At 39.1% G+C, this 26,111-nt stretch overlaps 2 protein-coding genes across 2 annotated transcripts; one reads left to right on the top strand and one right to left on the bottom strand.

The window, feature by feature from the left end:
- Nucleotides 1-2,683: 2,683 nt before the first annotated feature.
- znf598 (zinc finger protein 598) lies at nt 2,684-13,391 on the top strand. The gene is made up of 12 exons (XM_054607139.1): nt 2,684-2,947; nt 4,539-4,651; nt 5,594-5,723; nt 6,680-6,891; nt 7,007-7,224; nt 7,338-7,431; nt 7,853-8,280; nt 8,827-8,905; nt 8,994-9,874; nt 10,734-10,899; nt 11,055-11,202; nt 11,691-13,391. The coding sequence occupies exons 1-12, from the start codon at nt 2,771-2,773 to the stop codon at nt 12,063-12,065; spliced, it is 3,021 nt and encodes a 1,006-aa protein (XP_054463114.1). The 5' UTR covers nt 2,684-2,770; the 3' UTR covers nt 12,066-13,391.
- Nucleotides 13,392-14,453: 1,062 nt separating this feature from the next.
- On the bottom strand, nt 14,454-25,050 carry syngr3a (synaptogyrin 3a). Its single transcript, XM_054608148.1, has 4 exons — nt 24,821-25,050; nt 22,151-22,385; nt 21,362-21,507; nt 14,454-19,292 (listed from the first exon to the last, which is right to left on the bottom strand). Exons 1-4 carry the CDS (start codon nt 24,920-24,922, stop codon nt 19,083-19,085), a joined length of 693 nt encoding a protein of 230 aa, XP_054464123.1. The 5' UTR covers nt 24,923-25,050; the 3' UTR covers nt 14,454-19,082.
- Nucleotides 25,051-26,111: the final 1,061 nt, after the last annotated feature.

Raw genomic sequence — 26,111 nt, 5'->3', positions numbered from 1 at the left:
TCCACCGGTACCGGTACCGTGAAAAACACCGGTAATCCGGCACACCGGTATACAGGAGGATGAGCCGTCCAGTAAAACATCCGTGAAAACATCATGACGTTACGTCACTGAACCGCTACTGTGACAAACACGAAACATTAAATAAAGATAATAAAACATTAAATAAAGAAAATAAAACATTAAAAATTAAATAAAGAGAATAAAAGATTAAATAAAGAGAATGAAACATTAAATAAAGAGAATAAAACATTAAATAAAGAGAATGAAACATTAAATAAAGAGAATAAAACATTAAATGAAGAAAGTAAAACATTAAATAAAGAAAATAAAACATTAAATAAAGAAAATGAAACATTAAATAAAGAGAATAAAACATTAAATAAGAGAATGAAAATTAAATAAAGAAATGAAACATTAAATAAAGAGAATAAAACATCAAATAAAGATAATAAAACATTAAATAAAGAGAATAAAAATTAAATTAAAGAGAATGAAACATTAAATAAAGAAAATGAAACATTAAATAAAGAGAATGAAAACATCAAATAAAGATAATAAAACATTAAATAAAGAGAATAAAACATTAAATAAATAGAATGAAACATTAAAGAGAATGAAACATTAAATAAAGTTAATAAAACATTAAATAAAGATAATGAAAAATTAAATAAAGATGATAAAACATTAAATAAAGATAATGAAAAATTAAATAAAGAAAATAAAACATTAAATAAAGAAAATGAAACATTAAATAAAGAGAATGAAAAATTAAATAAAGAGAATAAAACATTAAATAAAGATATTAAAACATTAAATAAAGAAAATAAAACATTAAATAAAGAGAATAAAACATTAAATAAAGATAATAGATGATATTGCAGCCTTCGTGGCATCAACTTAAGATCTTAAAAATAAGAACTTGAAAATTTAAATATATACATATATATATATATATATATATATATATATATAAATATATTGTGTTTTATATGTATGAACAAATGTCTCAATAAAGTTATTGAATTTAAAAATAATAATAATAAAAAAAAAATTAAAAAAACTACCCGGCATGCAATGCGCGGTGATCGCCGGAACCTATTTCCCGGTCACCGGGATTCTACCGGGACGGCTCCTCTAGCTCCCGGGCGGCTCAACCTCCTCTAGCTATGCTAGCTATAGGAGGTTGAGCCGGCCGTCCACCGGTACCGGTACCGTGAAAAACACCGGTAATCCGGCACACCGGTATACAGGAGGATGAGCATCGTCCAGTAAAACATCCGTGAAAACATCATGACGTTACATCACTGAACCGCTACTGTGACAAACACGAAACATTAAATAAAGATAATAAAACATTAAATAAAGAGAATAAAACATTAAATAAAGATAATAGATGATATTGCAGCCTTCGTGGCATCAACTTAAGATCTTAAAAATAAGAACTTGAAAATTTAAATATATACATATACTACTATAGAGCATTAAATGGTCTCTTATACTAATCTTAACATATTTGCAACTCGCATAATAAAAATCCAGAAATGTACCAGCGTATACAGTACCAGTCAAAAGTTTGGACACACCTTCTCATTCAATGGTTTTTCTTTATTTTTATTTTTTCTACATTGTAGATTAATATTAAAGACATCCAAACTATGAAGGAACACATATGGAATTATGTGGTAAACAAACAAATGCTCAACAAACCAGAATATGTTTTATATTTTAGATTCTTCAAAGTAGTTGAATGAGAAGGTGTGTCCAAACTTATGACTGGTACTGTATGTCCTGTTGTCATACATATAGTGTAATTTATTGATATATATAAAATATATAATACTAATATATATACTATTCTTATTCTACAAACAAAAAGGCTTGAATGTTAATGTAATACTATTTGTGACTAATGTGATATAAACCTGGCTCTTTTGTTATTGCCCTATTTGTATACTGCATCTATAATATGTCCTGTTGTCAGACAAAATATTTTGCAAACATCTTTTAATTAATACAATTTTATATATATATATATATATAGTACCAGCCAAAGGTTGGACACACCTTCTCATTCAATGGTTTTTCTTTATTTTTCTTTGTATATTTTTCTACATTGTAGATTAATATTGAAGACATCCAAACTATTCTTATTCTACTTTTTGTTTGTAGAATAAGAATAGTATATATATTAGTATTATATATTTTATATATATATCAATAAATTACACTATATGTATGACAACAGGACATACAGTACCAGTCAAAAGTTTGGACACAGCTTCTCATTCAACTACTTTGAAGAATATAAAATATAAAACATATTCTGGTTTGTTGAGCATTTGTTTGTTTACCACATAATTCCATATGTGTTCCTTCATAGTTTGGATGTCTTCAATATTAATCTACAATGTAGAAAAAAATAAAATAAAGAAAAACCATTGAATGAGAGGGTGTGTCCAAACTTTTGACTGGTACTTTATATATATATATAAAATTGTATTAATTAAAAGATGTTTGCAAAATATTTTGTATGACAACAGGACTCCTGTCTGCCACACACACACACACACACACACACACACACACACACACACACACACACACACACACACACACACACACACACACACACGTGGACCGGAAACTAGATCCTCGACAGATCACGTGACGCGGCGGACGCAGCTCAGAGTCTCGTCATTACGTCAGCGCTCCAGCGGCTCTCCCTCTAATAACACACATCACTGAAGTTGCCTTTTTCTACCCCACCGACATGGCTACAACAACCCCGACCAAAGACACAGAGAGGCACTGCGTCCTGTGCTGCCAGGAGGTCGACATCTTCGCGTTGGGGAAATGCGACCACCCGGTGTGCTACCGCTGCTCCACCAAAATGAGGGTGTTGTGCGACCAGAAGTACTGCGCCGTCTGCCGGGAGGAGCTCGACAAGGTGCGTATTCCTCCGCCACTGTGGCTCGGGGATGAAGCCACAAAAATAGGCCGCATTTTTCCGGCATTTTCTTTTTTTTTTTAATGAGACATTTTTTTTTTTTAGAAGAATTAGTTTGATAACTTCTTATATGTGTTAATAAGAAATAAAAAAATAAAATAGAAAGAAATTGTTAGTTTCTTTCTCGCTGTCATTAGCCTAGCTTGGTTAGCTCATGCTATAGCATTAGCAGGCTAAGCTAATGCTTTGACAGTGTGCTAGCTGCTCTCAGCTGTGATTCAATGAGCTGTCAATGCATTTAGCTGCTAGCACAGGTGTCACCAGGTTCCTAGTTGTTGCTGCAGTGTGTTTAGCTAAATGCTAAACCATTATTTTAAAGGTAATGGGTGTGTCTGTGTGCTAGTCAGCCCTCCCATGTGGACACAGCTGCCCTCAGATGAAGGTATGCTTGATGCTTTAAATAAAAGGCCTCACTACCTACCACTCCCTCCAAAAGGTACATTCATGGGAGCAGTCAAGAGGGAAATGTGCATTGTTAAATGACAGCTTGTTGTTGGTATTTCTGCTTTAATTGGCAGAGTTTAAAGTGTGTATATTACTCAAACATGCTGTACTGACTGGGTTTCATAACATGACTTTTTTCCCATAATTCCACAGGATACATTACATAAGATTTTTGTGACAGGAGTAGAATTTAAACCCTATTACCTACAAGCACTATTTTATAACCTGCATCACGATATATACCTCTTCAAGAAGTACTGCCCTGAGCCTTCCACTTAGCACTTATTGTATTGGTATTAGTTTGTTGCACTTATTGTATTCGTATTAGTTTGTTGCACTTATTGTATTCGTATTAGTTTGTTTCACTTATTGTATTCGTATTAGTTTGTTGCACTTATTGTATTCACACTTATTGTATTCACTTATTAGTTTGTTGCACTTATTGTATTCATATTAGTTTGTTGCACTTATTGTATTAGTTTGTTGCACTTATTGTATTAGTTTATTGTATTCATATTAGTTTGTTGCACTTATTGTATTCATATTAGTTTGTTACACTTATTGTATTCGTATTAGTTTGTTGCTCTTATTGTATTCATATTATTGTATTCGTATTAGTTTGTTGCACTTATTGTATTCATATTTGTTGCAGTTTGTTTGTTTCACTTATTGTATTCATATTAGTTTGTTGCATTATGTTTGTCTGTTGCACTTATTGTATTCGTTTGTTTCACTTATTGTATTCGTATTAGTTTGTTGCACTTGTTGTATTCGTATTAGTTTGTTGCACTTATTGTATTGGTATTAGTTTGTTTCTGTACTTTTGCTCTGGTTTATGCTCTTAGATGCTTGTTTAAGAAAGGCGATGCACTTATGACTTCTGGTGACTAGTAGTTCTCTTGAATACCTATGTTGAATACACTTATTGTAAGTCGCTTTGGATAAAAGCGTCTGCTAAATGACTGTAATGTAATGTGATATACTCCAACAGATCCTTACAGCCCTATTATCCCTTCACTTTCCTCAAAGAGTGCGTGTGGAATGAGATGTTTAGCAGTTTCATTCTGACTTTTTTGTTTGTACTCAGGTGGTGTTTGTGAAAAACCGGGAGGCCTTCTCGTCTCTGCCCTACCAGCAGTTCCCCTGTGAGAAGAAGCATGATATCTATTTCAGTAACGAGAAGATCTACGCCAAGTACAGGTACTGCTGTCCTCTGTTTTCTATTAGTTATAATTGTCTTATTCATAGACTGTTAATATATTTAAAAAGTCTCCACCAGTTAAATGCTGGACACATTTGGCTGTCTGCGTAACTCCAGGCTTGGGGTGAATTGAAACTGAAAGCCACTTTCACTGAATAGAAACTGACTGTGTGAAAATGAAAAGCAGCAAGTCACTGAACAAACACAGATGAATGTCATTAAGAAACGCATCATAACATCATTTCTTTTTTTTTTAGAAAAGACTGACATTTTAAATGCATGATCAAAATTATTCTTTATTGGACGCCTGGATTGCCTGTGCTTTATTTTTCTTTGGCAATAAGACTTTTTTTAACTCGAATGTTTCCTTTTTCAGTGCAGGATTTCTTTCGATGGCAAATTTTAGCAAAGCAACTCTTGTCGTCTCAGCATGGAGTAGCCTAATGAATTAATCGTTGTAGAACGATTTAAATAAATACCTACTATAAATAGTGTGGCTAAAAGTAGCTAGGTGAAATAGGAAAATTCTTTCATGTTGTCTTGATAGAACGATGCTGTGTTCTTGTTTTTACTTCTTCTGCATCTGTTTCTCACATATAAAACCTTATTTGACACGGTAACGTTTATGTGTGTATGTAGACTACGAGTGGGCATTTGGTTTTATGTGCAAACGTATAGCAGCAGGAATTTGTCTCTATCAACCAAATCACCCAAATCACCCAATAACCAAAATAAGACAGCTGTAACCTTAACTTTCTTTTCAACTAAACTGAAATCATCATTACTGTAATTGTTATTAACATTATTGCCTTTCGCTCTATGTCACCAGGAGCTCATTTTCCTTTGTTTTAATCCTGACTGTTTCTTATCATGTGTTTGCTCTAACTTCACGTTGATTTAATTTTCTCTCTGTTCTTGTCTGTGTGTGCATTGTGTATCAGGCATCTGCTGTTGCCAGAGTGCCTCTGCTGTCCAGAACCAAAGGTCTTCTCCAAGTTTGAGGAGCTGGAGTATCACATGAGGAAGCAGCACGAGCTCTTCTGTTGCAAGCTCTGCACAAAGCATCTCAAGGTAAACACCACGCATCCCCAACCAGCTGATGCAGAGGCTTCTCAGTCATTGGTGGTAATAGCACAGAGATACAGCCCTAGCACAAGCAGCCCTTAAACTTTTAACACTGATCAGAATCGATGCACTAAGTAGGTCAAATTCATCTTTTCACTGGGGTAGATCATATCTGGAGGGCAGAGATGAAACAGTGGATTTAAATGAAACCATGTCTGACCACAACCGCTAAAATGTGGGGCATTTTAAGTCCACTTTTCTTTCTGCTATACTTCAACAACATGAAGGCAGCCTGTGATTACAATCTGTTCCTTTATGCAGATGATTCAGTTATCCTAGTCTCTCATCACAATAAATTAGAAATGGAAAAATGTAACTCACAAAGTTTGCATCTGGTTACCAAAAAATAAGTTGTCTCTCCAACTTGGCAAAACTTAATTGATACTCTTTGGGTCAAATGCAAAACTAAAGAAGTCTTCTGGGTTCAGAGTGGTTTTAGGTGACTTATAAGTTACAGCCAAGGAATCAGTTGCATATTTAGGGTGTACATTAGACAAAATTGGAGATAGAGAGTATTGCATTAAAAGTTCTCCCAAAGGTCAATCCAAAAATCAGATTTCTTGATAAAATGGTCACTTTAATTAATAGAAATGCTCTAGAAATATTGGAAGGGGCACTTGTACAATGCCATTTTGCTAATGCCAGCACTTCATGGTATAATAATATCCCTAAGATCCTTAAAAAATAAATGACAGCTCAAGACAAAGTGGAGGAGAGGGAATATAACTAGTGTTGTTGATTCCAAACCAGATTGGTGTTAACTAATCTAGGTTTAAGTTAAACTCTTTGCCACCATACACTGGAGCACCGGCTTGTAAATACAGCCAAAACTACTTTTTTGGAACATTTTGCTGACATGTTATGTCTAGACTTGATTCTTTAAACTTCACTTCTCCCACCAGATCTTCTCCCACGAGCGTAAATGGTACAACCGTAAGGAACTGGCACGCCACCGAGCACACGGAGACCCAGACGACACCAGTCACAGAGGGCACCCGCTCTGCAAGTTCTGCGATGACCGTTACCTTGACAACGATGAGCTGCTCAAGCACTTGCGCAGGGACCACTACTTCTGTCATTTCTGTGACGCAGACGGTTCCCAGGAATATTACAGGTGTGTTACAGCTGTTTCTCACACACAGAGAAACCCCGCTTGGTCACTGGAGTGTTGTGGCTCTGTAGGTTGAGGCAGTTGTTTAAATTTTTGTTTTCAACCCTGCTATCCGCAGTGATTACCCGTACCTGAGCGAGCACTTCAGAGAGAGTCACTATCTGTGTGAGGAGGGCCGCTGTGCCACAGAACAGTTCACCCATGCATTCCGCTCTGAGATCGACTACAAGGCCCACAAGGCTGCAGAACACAGCAAGAACCGGGCCGAGGCTCGACAGAACCGCCACATCGACCTTCAGTTCAACTACACCTCGAGACAACCGAGAAGAAATGAAAGTATGTGAACTTGTTATTGCTCTGTGTCTTTGAGACTGGCCTCATCTTTGTGTTTAGAGGTTGACTAGTTTGACGGCAATGAATGTGTAAAAAAAGAACGTGCTTGTCCTCAGGTATGTTGACAGGTGAGGACTACGAGGAGATGCGTCAGGCACGAGGAGGAAGAGGAAGACCTCATGGGGGACAGAAGAGCTGGAGGTACTCCCGGTGAGTCTAAATTAACAATGCTGCATTGATTGGATGGAGGTTTATGACAGTGAATCACAAGTAAGCACAAACGGCATACAGAAACTTTGCAGGACAGACAAAGATGTGGATGCTAGCATGCAATTTTTGAGAAATTAATCTGGATTAACAAATAGCAAAATAGCATTGATTGATCAATGGCTACATGACCTTGTCACAACTGAGTGTCTGAAATTTTTGTATTGTATTGCATTTTCAGTATTGAAATGTAGCACTTTGGAGTCTCTGAAGGCCTCATCAGTGCTTTAATGTGTTACAGTTCAAACTACATATGTTTTAGAAGCTATTACTGTTAAATACTACTCGTTCTCTCAGCCCCTTTTGTACTTTATTGGTGTATTGTTGCATTAGTGTTTATGTGAATGTGTTCTTGTCCATGCAGAGAGGAGGAGGACAGGGATATGGCAGCTGCTATGAGGGCATCCATGGCAAACCGTAGACAGGAGGCGAGAGGACCGATGCATGAGAGAGGACCGATGCATGAGAGAGGGCCGATGCATGAGAGAGGACCCATGCATGAGAGAGGACCCGTGCATGAGAGAGGACCCGTGCATGAGAGAGGACCCGTGCATGAGAGAGGCACGATGCAGGAGAGAGGACCGATGCAGGAGAGAGGACCCGTGCATGACAGAGGACCCGTGCATGACAGAGGACCCGTGCATGAGAGAGGACCGGTGCATGACAGAGGACCGGTGCAGGAGAGGAGCGCTCCCAAATACTTAAGAGAGGAGAGGACCGAGAGAGCAGAACCAGAAGAGCCCAAACACAGGACCGGGACCGGACACATCAAACCAATAAGCAAACCTCCAGGTGAAAAATAAATATATCAAAAAGTATATAACCAGTTGATGTGTTGTTTTCTGGGTTTATCATTTTGTTTAGTTACACAGCTGTCCCCAAAATAGTCTTGTTCATAGAAATAAAATAGAACAGACATTCCCATTCAAATCAACGTGGCTGTAGATGGTCAGAGCGGCGGCCATTTTTATGTGTACCGCTTCCATTATGACTGTTGTAGCGAGCTCACATCAGTATAAACTTAACAACTTTACAGCAAGTCGCAGACTCATTGAGGTGAGGTTTTGCATTAACGGCTGATGCAAGTTAAGAACAAATGATGATTGGAGAGGCGTTAAGGATCGCTGAATTTAATGGGAATATCCGGGGTTTGTAAACAAACGTGCAAAAACATCATTCTACTCACAGAAAATAAATGTAACTTCTGTGGTCTTGTTGCATCATGTGATTGCAGTAATTTAGCTGTAAGGACTGACTTAAGTATTGCAGAAGCAAGAACAGCAGAGAGATCAACAGCCGTACTCTCTCTTTATTGACGTGTTTTGTTCTCTTTAACAGTAAGAACAATGAAGAGCTCTAATCCAGGGGATGGAGAAGATGACTTCCCAGCTTTAGGAGCCACAGCCGCCCCAACCATGTAACGTTTTAACTTTTAACAGTTCAAACTGAAATCCTCATCACACACACCAACATGTGCTTAAATGTTGTTGTTTGTGTCCTTTCAGTGTAATGTCAGCTCCTGTTACGGTTACAGCAGTCCATGCAGCTTTGAAGGAAGACGACTTCCCCAGCCTCTCCGCTGTCGCTGTTTCCTCCCCTATGACCCCGGCTTACTCTGCCCAACCCAAGAAGTCTTCTTCGTTCCAAGAGGAGGATTTCCCCGCGCTCGTGTCCAAAATCCGGCCCCTAAAAAACGCAGCTCGCACCAACTCTGCTTGGTCCAACCATACCGCTGTAGCTAAACCCCAAACTCACCCTCCTCCATCCTCCAGACCTTCCCCTCCTCTCCCGTCTGCCCCCTCTGGCCCTCAGCTCCTCACCTCCTCCAACTCTTCGCTAAAGAAAAAGAAGTTAAGGGAGAACGAAAAAGCAAAATCTACCCGCTGTCCTACTCCGTCTGATGATGACGATAAAGGAGGATTGACGCAGAAGGAGTTCCGCTCAGTTCCCACCATGTTGGATATCTCCTCTCTGCTCACCGTCAAAGGAGGCAACAGCAAACCCTCCACTGTGACCTCAAACCCTCCAAACCCGATCCCCAACCCTGAACCTCCTACCTCTAAAGCCAGCAAGAAGAAAAAACAGCAGAAGAGCACGGCCGCTCCCTCGACGACGGTGTCTTCAACGTCGGGGACGACACAAACTGTAAATACAAACTCAGTGGAAACGGCAGCACAAAAGGAGAACGTCCCTGAGAAGAGTTGGAACAAACCCCCCTCCAGTGCCGTGACGGCTGCTCCGATGAGTGGATTGGCTAATGGACACCCTGAAAAGTCACCACCCATCAGTAAGGCGTCAGTAGTGAAAACCCCTCATCCCAAGGCTGACCCCCCTCTTGAACAGGAGGAGGATTTCCCTGCTCTCATGACCAAGAACCCACCACCAGGTACATAATATCCATATATATTAATATATTAATTAATCGTAGTGGTGCAACAGATCATAAAACTCACGGTACAGATTGTATAACGGATCAGATCAGCACAAAAGAAAAAAGGGAGCAAATGCAACTTTTAGAGATCTCTTGTAACGTTTTCTTTGCTGCTGATACTAATTGCAGATCATTGATGATCCATATTGTTGTTTGATTATAGCAGCTGGTCTACAAGGCTCCAGACTATTTTTTATTATTTCTGCCACTGTCCCAAAAAACATTTTGACCGCGCTGAAGTCAGTAAATCATCAAAAATTCTAAATGTTATCTTTTTACTTTGTTATAGTCATCTATAGTGGGGTTTTTTCTCCTAATAAAAACACACAATTCAAATTATAAGGGAATCAAAGATGGTATTTCTATGGATTAAAATAAATCTTGTCATTAGTAGATTTAATGATTTATTATAAGCTGTTAAGATGGTATTTCTTCAAACAACTGGATTAAAATAAATCTTGTCATTAGTAGATTTAATGATTTATTATAAGCTGTTATTGTAAACAGAACCTTTTTTCTCCTCGTCAATTTAAACACAGATTAGTTATTACAATGTAATATTATCAGAGATCTGCGACTAGAAAAGCATAAATGCAGATGTCCTGATTGCATATTTGACTAAATATTGCCCGATAACGATCGTCAGTAAAACTTTATATCACACTGAGAACCGCAAGGGGGGATCCGTACCAATCACAGACCAACAGTGGTCCGTTACACCACTATTGTCATATAACATTTCCTTTTCTCCCCTTATATTTTTTACTTACTATGACATATCAAACCTAATGACTTCCATCATTTTATCTCTCAGGCTTCAAGTCCTCTTTCCCGCTGAAGGCCTCAGCTCCGGCCCCGTCCTCCGTCATGCCCCCACCTCCACCCGGCCTGGGGATCTCAGCCACTAAACCTCCGCCAGGATTCACTGGGATCCCCCTCAACAGCAACGTGGTGGAGCCAGCTCCGTCTGCAGTCAACCCGTGAGACAATGTTCATTTTTAAAACATACTCTCCTTTTTGGTTTGTCTGTGTTTGTTCCTCACAAGGATAGCACTGACTTGATTTTTTGGGTAATATTATTATTATTATTATTATTATTATTATTATTATTATTATTATTATTATTATGCCCCAGGCCCCCCAAGGTGTCCAGCAGTGGTTACCTGGTGCCGGAAGACTTCAATCAGAGGAACCTGGAGCTGATCCAGTCCATCAGAATGTACCTCCGCAACGATGAGTCCAAGTTCAACCTGTTCAAAAACTACTCTGCACAGTTCAGACAGGTATGCGCCACATAATAATCCAAATTATGATCCTGTGAATAATACATAATAATACAGACAACTTGCCAGTGCTCACTAGTTATTAAAGGTACTATGAGGAACTTTTAACTGGTTCTGAAACAGTCTCAATTTAACACTGATGCCTCTATATGACCTTCATCAGTAAATGGGAGCATCAGAGAGGAGATTGTCTATTTCTATAGAGTTATTCTTTATGCTTGTCTTCGATGCCAATGGGGTCAGATTCAGTGTAAAATCAGACAAAATCATGCAGGTTCATCAGCAGACAGACTGTCAGACACTGCTGCAGTAAAATTAGAGGTTTTTTGTTAAGGGACTCTGGTGCTTGGAAACTCTACCATTTTTATCCACAGAGACCAATACAAAATATAAGTTTATTATGTTAACAAAAACTGATAAAATACCACAGTCCTGATGTGTTGATAGCTTATTAGCTTCCTCACCATCCTCCTCCTCTTTGTCCCCAGAGTGTGATATCAGCAGTCCAGTACCACAGCAGCTGCAAGGACCTGCTCGGAGAAGACTTCAACCGCATCTTCAACGAGCTGCTGGTGCTCTTACCCGACACCGGCAAGCAGCAGGAGCTCCTGTCCGCCCACGGAGACTGCAAGGCGCTGGAGAAGCAGTCGGGCGCTGGAGGCGGAAAGAAGAACAAGAACAAGAAGAACGTCTGGCAGATTCCCACCACGATGGCCAACGCAGCCGCTGAGCTGGACTGCCAGGTGTGCCCCACTTGCAGACAGGTACTCGCCCCTAAAGACTTCAACTCCCACAAGACCCTGCACGTCAGAGACACCGAGGAGTTCCCTTCCTTGCAGTCAATTAGCCGTATCATCAGCTAACCCCTTTGTTTTTCTTCTGCTCTGAATACCATCGTGGGGTGATTTTCGAGTTGCCCCTTCAGCAGCCAGTGTGGGGATCAGCAGCCACGTCCCAGTGGAGTTTGGGGCTTGTAGCTCATAACGCAGGGGAATTTAAAAAAAAAAAAGATGGTGTACGGTGTTTTTACTTTCTATGGGATCATGTTGAAAGGTTTGTGTGAATGGATACACAGTTAAAACACACGGAGCTGATACATCTCAACTCTTATTTCTTGCATCCTTTGAGGACGTCTCCAGCTGGCACTGGCTCTGGCAACGTCCAACTAGACCTGTCGATTTATTTAATGAAAGAGGAGAGACGAGCTGAGGCTTTTACTTGAATGCTTTGCTCTCTAAAAACAAAAATTGTATGGATTTACATTTTTTACCTCGCTTTGTGTTTTCACTCAAATACAATGATGTATTTTGTTAACATCGAAGCTGATGAAGTATGTATGATTTCCCCAGCCGGGTTTGCTTGCTCAAATAACAAAAAAAATAAACACAAACATGATCGGTTCAACTATTTAGCAGCATATTTATTTAAGTGTAGCTGTTTAATTGCCTTTAATTGTCCCGTCGCTTCATGCAGAGGAAGGTCTGTTGAGTGTTGGAGTGAATGGATTGTTCCTGTTGTGTCGGAGGATGAGTGACAGGAAGTTAGCTGCTTCAGGAGTTAGAACAAATTTTGGATCACAGTTGGAATCTTCTTTTTTTTTATGTACGTTATTTTCCTTTATTCTGTTTAAATCACTTACTTATGTGGTTTATTGGCTGATTGGTGGACTTGTTATTCAATGACGTTGCACAAGTTTTCAAATGGAAACTACATGGAACTAAACGATGAACGAGGGTCCTTGCATGTTTTCACAGTTATGTTCAAATAACATTTCTACTTTTAAAGGATCAGTGAGACATTAACCACTGAGGTTACAAGAAGCTATTTCTATTTAAGTCTCTTTTTTTTTAAAGTCTACATGTTGTTATAATGATTTATCATGAAGAAGTTTCTAGAGCTGTCATAACGCTTTCAACACAATCTGCTCTGCCTCCGTTTGAATTCCAGCTTTGACACACTGGGAGCTGGTTACATCCAGTACACAATCTGTTCATCTTCTCTCTCAGGACCCTTTCGCCTGCACCGCTGCGTGTGTGCGTGTGTGTGTGTGTGTGTGTGTGTGTGTGTGTGTGTGTGTGTGTGTGTGTGCGTGTGTGTCTGTGTGTCTGAATGAGTGTGTGTGTATAGAGTTTGTCTGAACATCACACAGCAGCTCACTCTATTTTCTGTCTGGCTCCAATAAAGCTGTTTCTGTCAGCAAAGTACGTGTCTGTATCTTTGTTAGAAGTGTGTGTGGTCAAAGTGCGTGTGTTTGTGTGTGTGAGTGTGTAAACATTTCAGGGTTTTTTAAGCATCCCGTAATTTCTGCATTCCATATAACACAAACTGCATCTTTTAAATCAGCTATTTGTTATGTATTGCCAAATGTAAATATGGGGGGAAAACAATTCTACAGTATTTTACTTTAACTAAGACGTACTGTTAAGGTTCCCATAAAAAACCTTTAATTATTCTCATGATTGTTTCTCAGTTTTCCTAAAATATATACTGAACTGGTATACCTTAAATACTATACTCTTTGGCTGATAACTTGGATTATCACTGTCCACAAATAACTGTAATGCATTCATTTTTTTAAAGTGACAATCCCAAGTCTAGTTATTGAACATTTTACATGATTTAAAGGGAAAATGTGTAGATTTCTAACCTTATCTCTATCTTAATTAGGGATGTAGTGTGAAATTGGCTTCCAGTTCTTGCCGATGTTGGTGACTTTGATTAAATTGCCCTCCGATGCCAACCGACACCGGGTCATTCTGCTGTGTTTAAGGACAGCATTTACAGTTTTTGTTTGATGCTATTGCCGACGACCACCCAGAGAGAGCGAGCCATGTGTGTGTTACCATACATGGAAGTTTTACTCCTCACTGGGACAGAGGAGTGCTGGAGAACTTCTTCAGGGTCCTAAAGATAAACCAGACGAGACAACCAACACCAGCAGGGTTGCTTGTTGGAAACGTGGAAAGACTAACGGACCGATGGGTTTGGTGAGTTTAATTTTGTTTAGTTGAGTTTCAAATGAAGTGTGTTTTTAAAATGAGATAGCAAGGCCCTTTAAGTCAGCCCTAGTTGGTTCTGTTCAAGATGGTTACCTACAAGTTGCCGTTTTGCAACTTGTAGGTAACCTTCTGCTGCAGCCAAAAATGACGCAGTGATCGAAAACAAAAACAGTAAATTTGCCGAACAGCTAAACAATGAACCGAGGGGAGCTGTGGATTCAGGTGATGATCCTCTAAAAGTGAATCACTTTGTCTTTTATTTTATTTAATACATTGTTATAAACATATTAATTACAGCTGCTATAAATGTGATCTTCCACAAATATTCAGGCAGTAAAGTCAGGCGCAGAAACAGGCAGTCCAAAACATGTTTTCTTTTATTTATTTGAGTGACGTTCAGACTGCAGTCCGGAGACATTCAGGTAATAGACAGTGACACACATCTCTGTACACGGCGTTTTTACACTGAAGAGGTCAAACACCTTCAGAACAGGAAGAAACAACTCAGAGGAAACATGTTAAAGGGGGTAGCACGCTAAAAATCAATGTTTACTTGATTGTTGGTCGATGGGGGGTTGGGGGAGTTACATTTTTATTATCAATATTATGGGAGGAGATATTGTAACATCCATGCAATGTATTATACTGGAAACCACACAACTGATGGCATCCGCGTTACTACGTATCATCACCTTTGATAATCTCAGTCTAACAAAACGACAGCATGAAATCACACAAAACTTTGATTTTGGAGCCGACGGCCCCCTTTGAGATCGGCCAAACAAAGTATTTCCAACAGAGAGAGTGCATTCTAGTTCATAAATAATCATTATTAATATTATTTTTTTATATTTTAAAGTAGTACAGGACAAACCAGACCCTAGACAGCATCACACACAGGTTCCATTTACTTCAATAACGTACTGAATTTTACAACCAATACCACGGTAGTGTACATGGGCCAGAGCACAAAACATAGAGAATGCTTTTGTTATTATTTTTTTATCTACCACACTGACTGAAGAAAGAGACCGAAGCACTGAGAACAATAATACAACCTGACCTGAAAGTACCCCAAACTACCCTAATAGTACCCCAGTTGTACCTCATACCACCATCAGAAACCCAGTTTCACATCACCAGTCATCAGGTTACTAGCAGCCCAGATTTAAATCACTATACTGGCGTTTATTTTTCATATTTTAGCATAATTATTCATGCTTTTTGGTAACTTTAATGTCAATTTGAACATTTTCTGTCAGGAGTACAAGCTGATATTCACATCATATTAGAATGAACCAAAACAAATGTTTGTTTTAAAGACTAAAATAAAATTCTTCAGGAAATAGTTGGCAGTGATGTTAACACAACTTGTAGGTAATGAACTTTAAGTTGCATCAATACACTAAACGGTAGCAAAAAATAACCAGAGTACCTGAAAGTATTTTGAAAATTCAACCCATTCTGAAACCGATATTACTCCAGAAATGTTTTCCTGAAGCAAAATCCTAAAAGGAAATACTGCTGTGTTATGCTCACTTAACTATGCACTCGCTGACAGACAGTCTGGTGAATAAAATGTTGTTTTTATTTTAAAGTCATGCTTACAGGTAAATCTTAAACCGAGTGGTCTTAGCTTTGTTTAATAAGATTTAAACTATTCTAATCCATTTAAATAATGAAACTAGAACAAACATGAATTGCCTTAAGACTGCATTCAGAAACTGCCTTTGTCAATCATTAACCTCATAATGATTTCAAACAGCAGATAACCCATTTTACTCTGAGTACACGTATATATTTGGGACAGGAAGTAGAATACGGAGCCTGTACTTTGCTGTCATTGTAGCTCAAGGCCTTACTTACTATCTTACTTAATACAGTTTATAGTTATGTTTCTGGTTTCAGAGAGTAACAGTCAGCGTTCTGGGACAGTTTAACCCTGGAGCTTTGAGATATGTGTACGTGTGACCAGCTCGATCACGAGGTCGAGATAACATCACTGAATAAACAAAGAGTTGTTTGGGCATATGGTTGCAAATCTAAAAATAAACTGCGATTAATAAAAACCCAAGAAGAAGAAATCTTGTCGGCTGGACAATCTCATTTTTGCAAAAACAACTTGTCAACTTAAGAATTACATAGTATTCAATATATAATGAGATCAATATACAACAATTTCATGCATTATTATCATGATTACTTTTAAAACTCTTGTCCCTTTGCTGCAGTACCTTCTCTGAGCTGCAGAGGGCGCTGTTTTACAAAGGACCAGTTAGAATAACAGGCAAAGCGTTCTACAGGTCAATATTATCACTCTAATATGTTTTATATTTGGCTCTGTTCATCAAAACAAACTCTTAGTTTCATACTTTGTATTTCTTACATCTTGACAGTGACACTGATAATATATTTCAGCAGAAATACTTTTTTTATTTTTGGGGAAATGATTAAAGGGCGTAACAGACTCATGATTTCCTCCTCTGCACTAAAACTCTGACAAACACACGTTCAAGAAAAATAACTTTTCTGCACCACAAAATTGAATTAACTACACACATTTACACATTTTCTCACTCATCCCACCCATACGTCTCCCATGCATGCTAATACACGTGCACATGTACACCTGTTGCACGTGGAAGCACACACACACACACACACACACACACACACACACACACACACACACACACACACACACACACACACACACACACACACCAAAACTACAGATTCGCTGATGGCGAGTGTACGTGAACCACGACACAGACACTGCTACACACCGACATGGTTGGCATGGTTACTATCTACATCTGGGCCCTTAGTGACCAACATCCATCCACCCAGCCCTGTCCCTGTTACCATGGCAACAAATTCAGACCCGCCCCACACCCTCAATGGCATAATTGCAGGATCAGTGAAATAGCCAGCTAGGGATCTTTAACATTTGTCACGGCACTGAATCTCCCAGATACCCGGCCCCCCCGCCCTGCATTGTGATCACATATAATCCTTTAGACAATAACAACGTATTAGTAATGTGGTAATCAGAAGACAGCAATAAGAACACAGGGCAGTTTGGCAGCTTCTAAAACGTAAACATAAACGGACCTGACTTACCCAGAATCTCCCCACTCGCCCTAATTTATACACACAACTCCCGACACAGGACACTGTCTCAAATCACACACTACATACAATCCCTGGTACCATGGACGGATTATTGGGACTATGGGCCCTGAACATAGGCATGCAAGGCCCCCCACCACTCTTGTTGGTGGTCAATGTGAGTCTCTTTGAGGTTATTTTGTCTTTTTGTAGTTGTTTTGAGTCTTTTTTGGTAGTTTTGCGTCGTTTTGTGTCTCATTATAGTCTTTTTGTCTCTTTATAATCTTTTTGACTGTCTTTATGATCGTTTTGTGTATCTTTGTAGTCTTTTAGATTGTTTTGAGTCTCCTTTTCTAGTTGTTAAGGGTCTCTTTTTGGTAGTTTTGCATCTCTTTGTAAGTCTTTTAGATTCTCTTGTTGTTGTTTTTCTTTTTTTGTAGTAGTTTTCAGTCTTTTTATGGTCGGTTTGTGTCTCTTTGTCGTCTATTTGTGGTTGTTTTTCGTCCCTTAGTAGTTGTTTTGAGAATCTTTAAGTTATTTTGCATCACTTTGTAGTCACTTTGTAGTCATTTTGCATTACTTTGCAGCTGTTTGTGTTTCTTTGCAACTCTTTGTGGTCTTTTGTTTCTCCTTGTAGTCGTTTAATTGACCTTCCAACAAGAAATTCAAAAAAATCACTTCAAACAGAGGCTCTGGTCCAGGGGCCCCTGACCCCATAGGTCCTTCCAATAATCCATCCATGCCTGGCACAGAAGAATAACAGACTGAAAAAGGATTCACTGTGGTTCAGGTTTCCTCCAATAAATCTTTTATAAACCTGGAAAAACTGATCCTTGTACACAAATGACCCAGAAGCTTGTTGACCTGTACTAATTTATTTAAATTGTAAACAAGCTTCTGTGGAGGATCTGTTAGATTCAGATATCATTTCTATATCTTGCAAACTTCAAAGACTAGTATGTAATTTGAGACGGTACCTGAAATGGGTCTAACCTGACGGTAACTAGCCTACCTACAGTACATTATATACTTACCTACAGACCTACATGAGAATGTGAGATATTGCACTTAGTCACAAAACATTGTTGTTGTTTTTTTTTTTACAGCATGTGGAAATATACTCAAAATTAAGTCACTGTCTGAGACACACAGTACAGTATGGCACTTAGTCGATCTCTAAATTTGGAAACATGCAGATTCAACACACATGATCACTTTTAACTGACCGGATGGTACTGTAGCAAAAAAAAAAAAATAAACATTCCCCATACTGATTGGCATGAAGGGGGATTTTGACACGTCAATGAATGTAAAGAATAAGATGAAGGTGCTGTTTGTGAGTGCCTTCTGCACTATTCTATATCTAATACTGCTTTGCGGTGGAGTCACTCACGTGTTAATCTCTTCATGTCTTTTTTTTTTTGGTCAATATTGTGTCTGCAAAGTGGCCTTTTCTTCTACATTTCCTCTCCTTGTTTTCTTCCTCTCTCATCTACTCGGATACGAGGACACTGGATTTGAGAACGCAAGAATTTGAGTTTAATATACAGGTCAAAGAAAGGTGCAGATTAAGCTGGAATGTTAAGGAAGGAAAGGGAACGAGAGGAGGGAACAAAGAAGGAGAGGCCGTTATTTTTTCTTCTATAATTATTGAAAACTGAGCCCAGATCAACACATAAACAACTGCAGGTGTAACATCACAGAAAGCAGGATTTTTTCTGTCACTTTCCTTTCATCCATCTCCCGACCTTCTTTCGTCCACCGTCTTATCTAGTAAATGGGAACCTGGTACGTGGGCGGCGCGTTGTTCTCGGTGAACGGCGGGCTCTGGTAGGTCTCTGTGGTCTCGGTGGTGCCCCCTACTGGTGAGTTGGAGGGGTACGGCTGGGTGGGAGCGCCGCCGTCCATGTGCTCCGTGGTGAACAGAGTCATGTCTGTGCCGAGCAAATACTTCTGGACCGCACGGACCGTTAGACCGGCCTACGGGAGCAGAGAGGGGGGGGATAGATGGAAAAGATTAGAAACAACAACAGCACCAGTCAAAGAAAGACAGAAAGCTCCGTCTTCACAACCAGATAGTCGTTAGCAACGATTAAAAGTAGGATTTTAAAGTAGTTTTATGGATAGAAATAAAGTTACATCAACTGCTTTAATGGAATAGTTTGATATTTTGAGGAATACGCCTCTGACGGAGAGCCCAATGAGAAGACTGATCTTAAATATAAGCAAGCAGCCGGTTAGCTTAGCTTAGCATGAAAAACTGGACACAAGGAGAATCACTAGTTGCCAGGGAGTCCAGGAAGTTAGTGCTCCCAACCATAACCCCAGAAAAATGGGGAATTGTCGACTTTACAGTTGATTTAACAAACAAGATATAAAGAGCTTTATTAATAAGCTTTAGAGGTGCTGGAATAAGGATATGTTTAGCTTCAGACAGAGCCAGGCTAGCTCTGCAAAGCTAAGCTAACCTGCTGCTGGCTATTGAATTTATAGAGAGATAACCTGGAAATAAGTTAACAATTTTGCCCTTTGGGTTCACTCAACTAGTAGTCACTGCTTTTTTTTTTTTTACCGTTTTTAGTTTATATGCCTAAAATTTGGTCTGTGGTTAAGCTTAATATATTTTAATATTTTGTTCTACATATAAAATATGTCGGTTAATACCCCTCTCGCAAATGTTGATGCTTTTTATGTGTCTTTAGAAAGGCGGTTGCTAACAATTAAATGAGAAAACAAAACATCTTAGAATTGCATTCACGCTTTAAAATGAATTAAATGATCTTGCTGAAAATAACTTGCAATTATCATGAATTTGCAATTGCACTGCAATAATCCATAATCCAATGGAAAAACATCCTTTTGGGTTTTTTGTCAAGGGAACTGGTGGGATGCTAACTTCTGGGGTTGGCCTACAAAAATAGCTAAATCTAATCCATCTAGTCGATTTAGCTAATGGTTACTTTCTTCTTTGAAAAAGTATTAAAACTTAATAACAGGGTGTTTTTTAAAGCTTAAAAACGCTTGTTAGTAAAGGATGATAAAGATGCTAATCAAAGTAATCACACCTCTGATCTAAAATGGAAGTAGGAACACAAAATAACGCAATGTTCAGCCCTTATTCATGCAATGAATAAAGTGAATAGCTTTATATTTTACAGACAGATACGAGGATGGTTTCAATCGCCTGATCTAACTCTCCACCAGAGAGAGAATAAGGGTATTTCTCAAAATGCAGAACCAATCCTTTAAAACCAGACAATGTTTTGACAATGATGAGAACGGCTCTTAAACAAATCAACTACTGAAAATAGCCGCGTCAAATGAAACACCATTCAGGAGATGCATGACCAGTTACTAGCCTTACATGTTATCAAAAAAAGATTATTGTGGTCATGCTGCCTCTAATCCACAGCATCAGTCTGAAGGTTAAACTTTTAACTTTTGTCTGTTGGAATGTCAGATTTCTCTGTCAAAGGTGTGCAGGTCCTAATCAATGTTAAGATAATTGACATATTTAAGAATGTAATGTAATGTTAGCTTCAAATGGTATTTTGTTTAACACAAGGAGAGGATGTTTTAAAAGTTGTTACAAAGACCTCAGGTGCAGTTTTAAACCAGCAGCAGTTTGAAGTCATGGTTGACCAGCAGAGTGAGGTTGAAAATGTAAAAAATTGTTGCTTTTAGATAGTAGGGGGGCTTTCCTGCATCTGCACCCATTGTCTCATAGGTTAGGTGATATTGTTCATTGATTCAACAGCTGTTTGTGTTTCCTGCAACACTGAAGGAAGAACAATGGTGGAAATCATTTGTTCTATAAGGTTCACGTTAATGTTTCAGTGAAGGAGAGCACCGGTCAGTCATCTACTGGTGTGTTAAAGGCTGGTTTGCACTCAAAAACAACAAACCCCCAGACTAACTAAACGCCTACTGAGCCTCAAGAACATAAGATGTAAAAAAAAAAAGTTAGGTAATTATTTTTAAATTGTTTTGTGTAACCATTTGTCTCCATTGCTGTATGTGTCTGTGCCTCTGTAGTTTCATGTTCTCACCCAGCTGATTATGGAGAAGAAGGAGAAGGCGATGGCGGCCCGGGCTGCGTCCGCCCCCTGGTTGAGTGGCAGCTCATCGGCCGTGGTTTGAGACCACTGATTGGCCAGGAAGCAGAAACTCACAAAGTACAGGAAGGTCCAGAAACCTGTGGAGCAACAACGCTTTAGTTACGACAGAAAGAGACAGGAGGTAAGGTAAGAAGATGGTAGTTTCCAACTTCACACATGAAAACACAAGGACCCGCAGGTGACAGCTAGAAGAACTTCTTTGTTCCCTTTTAGAGATGTAAGAAACTTTCATTTCTCTAATACCTTTTGTAAGTTTACAAGTTTCATTTCTCTTGATGTCTTGTTATGCAAGAAAGCACTCATCTGAAACAAAGAAGCTGGCCTAGTTTGGTTACTTTCTTTGGGAAAATACCCTGTTTGAATCCTAACGCTTAGGAATAAATCACAGACTAACTATAAAAATGTCAGAATCAGAATCAGAAACGGTTTATTCCAAAGGACGTTTGCACAAGCAGGGAATTTGGCTTGGTGATTGGTGCGTGACATTAAACAAAATGCAATAGTATAAGACATAATTAATAATTAAAACATGTGAAAATGTACAATAAAATATGATTAACAGACAAACAAATTAAGAGTATGTTAAAACAATGCTATAATTAAGGTGTCAAGTGTATGTCCAAAGTATTGTGTCCTAACAATTGGGAAGTTAAAAGGCATAGATGTCAACTCTGTTTGTTTGCCTGTGTGTAAACACAGCTGACACACGACCCTCCTCACCCGAGAAGCCGATCTCCAGCATTATAGCCTTCTTCCTGTCCTTGACGGAGCTGATGGAGGAGAACTTGTAGTCGACCATGAAGAAGAAGGAGCACGCCAGCAGCCCCACCAGGCCCACGAACACGCCATAGTTGCATGCGTCTGCGTTCTTGTGGAAGATGCAGTGGAGGCGCTCGCTGCCCAGGTTGACATAGCCCTCGTTCACGATGGAGGCGAAGACCACCAGGGAGAATATCTGTGGACGGGGGGAGGAGGAGATGGAGGAAGGAGAAAACTATTATCAGAAATGTATTGCCTAAACAATCAACATGTCTCTCTGTGGAAACAACGACTCCACATCCTCTCTTTGAGCGCTCAGACCAAAGGCATTAACCTCATTTTCCCCTCTCTCTTTCTCTCTGACTAACTATGGATGCTTCACTTCCCATCAAGAAATCGTCCTGAGGCGGTGTGTATACCCGAACAGGAATGCTGCTATAACTCTTGCTTTAAAACTATAAAAACTCCTTTGTTAGTTCATTGTATTTTTCATGAATGAGACTCTTCTTTAGGTCCGATCTGTAGATCTGTTTTAGCTTCCTACCTCTGTCTGGAACCGCACACTGATCAGCTGACTGACTCTGGGTGGCAGAATAGGGCCATGTGACACACACACACACACACACACACACACACACACACACACACACACACACACACACACACACACACACACACACACACGAGCAGTAATGCACTCACACTTGGGGGTGTGGGTCACATGATGGTGGAGGGCCACACAATGGGATAATGTCCACGCTGTAAAACCAATCACGTGTGGAGATAATCTGAGCAGATACACACTCAGGTGCTTTCAGTGGATCACCATGACGAAGCTGCTCATGCATCAAAAGCACTGCATCTCCAAATGGAAAGAAATAAACTTTCACTGATTACATTTATAAGACCAGTTAAAGGAAGATTCTACTTCTATTTGACAGTTTTTACATTGTGATATCAGTTATCAGTCTGTGATAATCAGTGCGCTACAAGAGCATTTTTCCCACATCTGTAATTTACTTGTTTAGTTTATTTCCCTGTACTTCATCTGCTTTACACTTTGATTTACTTTTTTCCCCTTTATTAGTTAAAAGTAATGATTTAGGTGTAAAGCTTTAGAGAGCAGCAGCATCGTTGTCGCCAGTTGAAGTCAATACAGTACATTTAAGTACTGTAGTAAGTAGATGTTCAGTTTTAAGATGACTAAGTATTTACATTTATGTGAGTATTTAAATACAGTGGTTCTCCAGTGGTTCTTCACTGGATTAAACTCCCTAAATGTATATAAAATAGTTTTTTTTAAAGTCAAAATCTTGACCAGCTTTAACATTAAAATGGCTGTTGTAATTTCATATATATTAATACTACAGTTCATTTGGCGACATCTAGCAGTGAGGCTGCAGATTGCAACCAACTGAAACTTCTCCCGTGTGCCATCACTTAAAGGCGATGAAAGACACCACGGTCTTTATGTTCAGGTGATTATAAGATAAAGAAAAAAACATACTGCTCCTTTAAAAAAAGGTAGGCTATACTTCCCATATTATAAGTACATTATGTTGGTTATACTATTGTACTTTTACTCAAGTAAATGATCTGAGTATTGTTACTTCTTCCACCACTGATTGTAGCTACAGGATAAATATAATTTGATTTGGCATGATCAACACTTTGAAGGTTTGTAGCTACAAAAATACACCAACAAACAACAAAATGGGCCAAAAAAATATTTAAACTTCAAGCAAATTGACTCAAATTGTTTAAAAATGATGATTAATCTACAGGCTAAGCTTAGTTGTGTCCTTTGTAATAAACTAACAACATATCCAAAGGGCTCATAGTGCATTATGTGGAAGCTGCACTAGAAAAACCAAAGGCACCAGAGACCCATTAGGATAAAAAAAATAATAATAATGAAAATATTCTCCTCCTCGGTGTGTTTACAAGACCCCTCTGCACTGGTAGAGAGAGAGACCTTTCTCCGTGTCACCCAAAGGTGATGCTACATCAACACGTCATGGCACGACGCGTCTCCGCGGCCCTGCGTGCGTAATGATGGTCGAGGGCCAATCACAAGGTGGGATGACGGACGACGACCGTTCAGGGTAAATCATCAAGAAAATAAACCATCAGCTGCAAATATAATTGGTCAAATAAAACGAGATGTGTAGGAATAGAATACATAATGTTTTATATCAGATATGAAGCAGAAGGAATAAAAAGGCACCATAAAAATGGTCTAAGGCTGTATTTATGGAGCACTGGTTTCACATACAATGAGACTAGATCTGTTTCTGCTCATAAATGAAAAATGAAAATAAACATCTGTATAGTGAAGTCGGTGTGTCGGTGAGGCGGTGAGGCCCGGGTTACACCCTGCACGCTGCTCCCCGGTACAAACACGGTGCTCTCTGCTTCCCTTCACACACACCCTGCTTATCCATCATCTGGATATCTGGGATCTATATTTGCAGTGAGAACACGTCACGGGTCTCGAGTTGCAACGACAACACGCAGCCCCCCCACACACACACACACACACACACACACACACACACACACACACACACACACACACACACACACACACACATACATAACACACATGAAAAGAAAAACCCATTCTCTCACCCAGGAAAGCACTCTGAGGATGGTCTGCGGCTGTTTGGCGAAGGTGATCGGGTCGATGGTGGACCCGGACCGGCCCGCTCCGAACGAACCCACTCCGTCCATCTTCTGTCTTCTCTCTCTCTCTCTCTCTCTCTCTCTCTCTCTCTCTCTCTCTCTCTCTCTCTCTCTCTCTCTCTCGGCGGCTCCCGGCTCCGCGGCAGGATGGATGCGCTGCTGCTCGCTGCTGCTGGAGGGACTGGAGAAGGACGCCGACGAGGAGAGGAGGGTGGAGGTGGTGGTGGAGAGGGAGGGTGGAGGACCGACGTGCCCACGCTATGTAGACTGTGGTGGGATAAAAACAGCATCATTTCAAAATAGAATATTATAGTAAAGTCCAATTATAGATTATGAAAACACTGATTCTCTGCATGTCTGTTGTTTTCAGGTGATTATAAGCTAAAGAAAAAAACATACTGCTCCTTTTAAAAAAACTATTTTATTCTATTTTATTTACATTTATGTGAGTATTTAAATACAGTGGTTCTTCACTGGATTAAACTCCCTAAATGTATATAAAATAGTTTTTTTAAAAGTCAAAATCTTGACCAGCTTTAACATTAAAATGGCTGTTGTAATTTCATATATATATTAATACTACAGTTCATTTGGCGACATCTAGCAGTGAGGCTGCAGATTGCAACCAACTGAAACTTCTCCCGTGTGCCATCACTTAAAGGCGATGAAAGACACCACGGTCTTTATGTTCAGGTGATTATAAGAAAGAAAAAAACATAAAAAAAAGAAAAAATAAGTACATTATGTTGGTTATACTGCTCCTTTAAAAAAAGGTAGGCTATACTTCCCATATTATAAGTACATTATGTTGGTTATACTATTGTACTTTTACTCAAGTAAATGATCTGAGTATTGTTACTTTTTCCACCACTGATTGTAGCTACAGGATAAATATAATTTGATTTGGCATGATCAACACTTTGAAGGTTTGTAGCTACAAAAATACACCAACAAACAACAAAATGGGCCAAAAAAATATTTAAACTTCAAGTTTAAATATGTCTGTTGCTGTTGGTTTGTGGTTCCATCATTTGTTCGGGTCTAATGGGATGTTATAGGCCTAAAGCCTTCTTCCATAAAGTTGGGGGACTCAAAATGTTATTTAACTTTTATCAGCACCTTTTGAACCAATTGAATATAATATTCAATTAATAATATTCTATTGAAAAGTCAAAATTATGACAAGGGTCTCTTTGAAAGTGCCTATTATGTCGAACAACCAAAAAGCAATTTACAG

The sequence above is a fragment of the Anoplopoma fimbria genome, chromosome 11, assembly GCF_027596085.1.
Source record: "Anoplopoma fimbria isolate UVic2021 breed Golden Eagle Sablefish chromosome 11, Afim_UVic_2022, whole genome shotgun sequence".
NCBI classification, from domain to species: domain Eukaryota; kingdom Metazoa; phylum Chordata; class Actinopteri; order Perciformes; family Anoplopomatidae; genus Anoplopoma; species Anoplopoma fimbria.
Note: the sequence above shows the minus strand (reverse complement) of the source record. Positions and strands in the feature narration are given on the sequence as shown.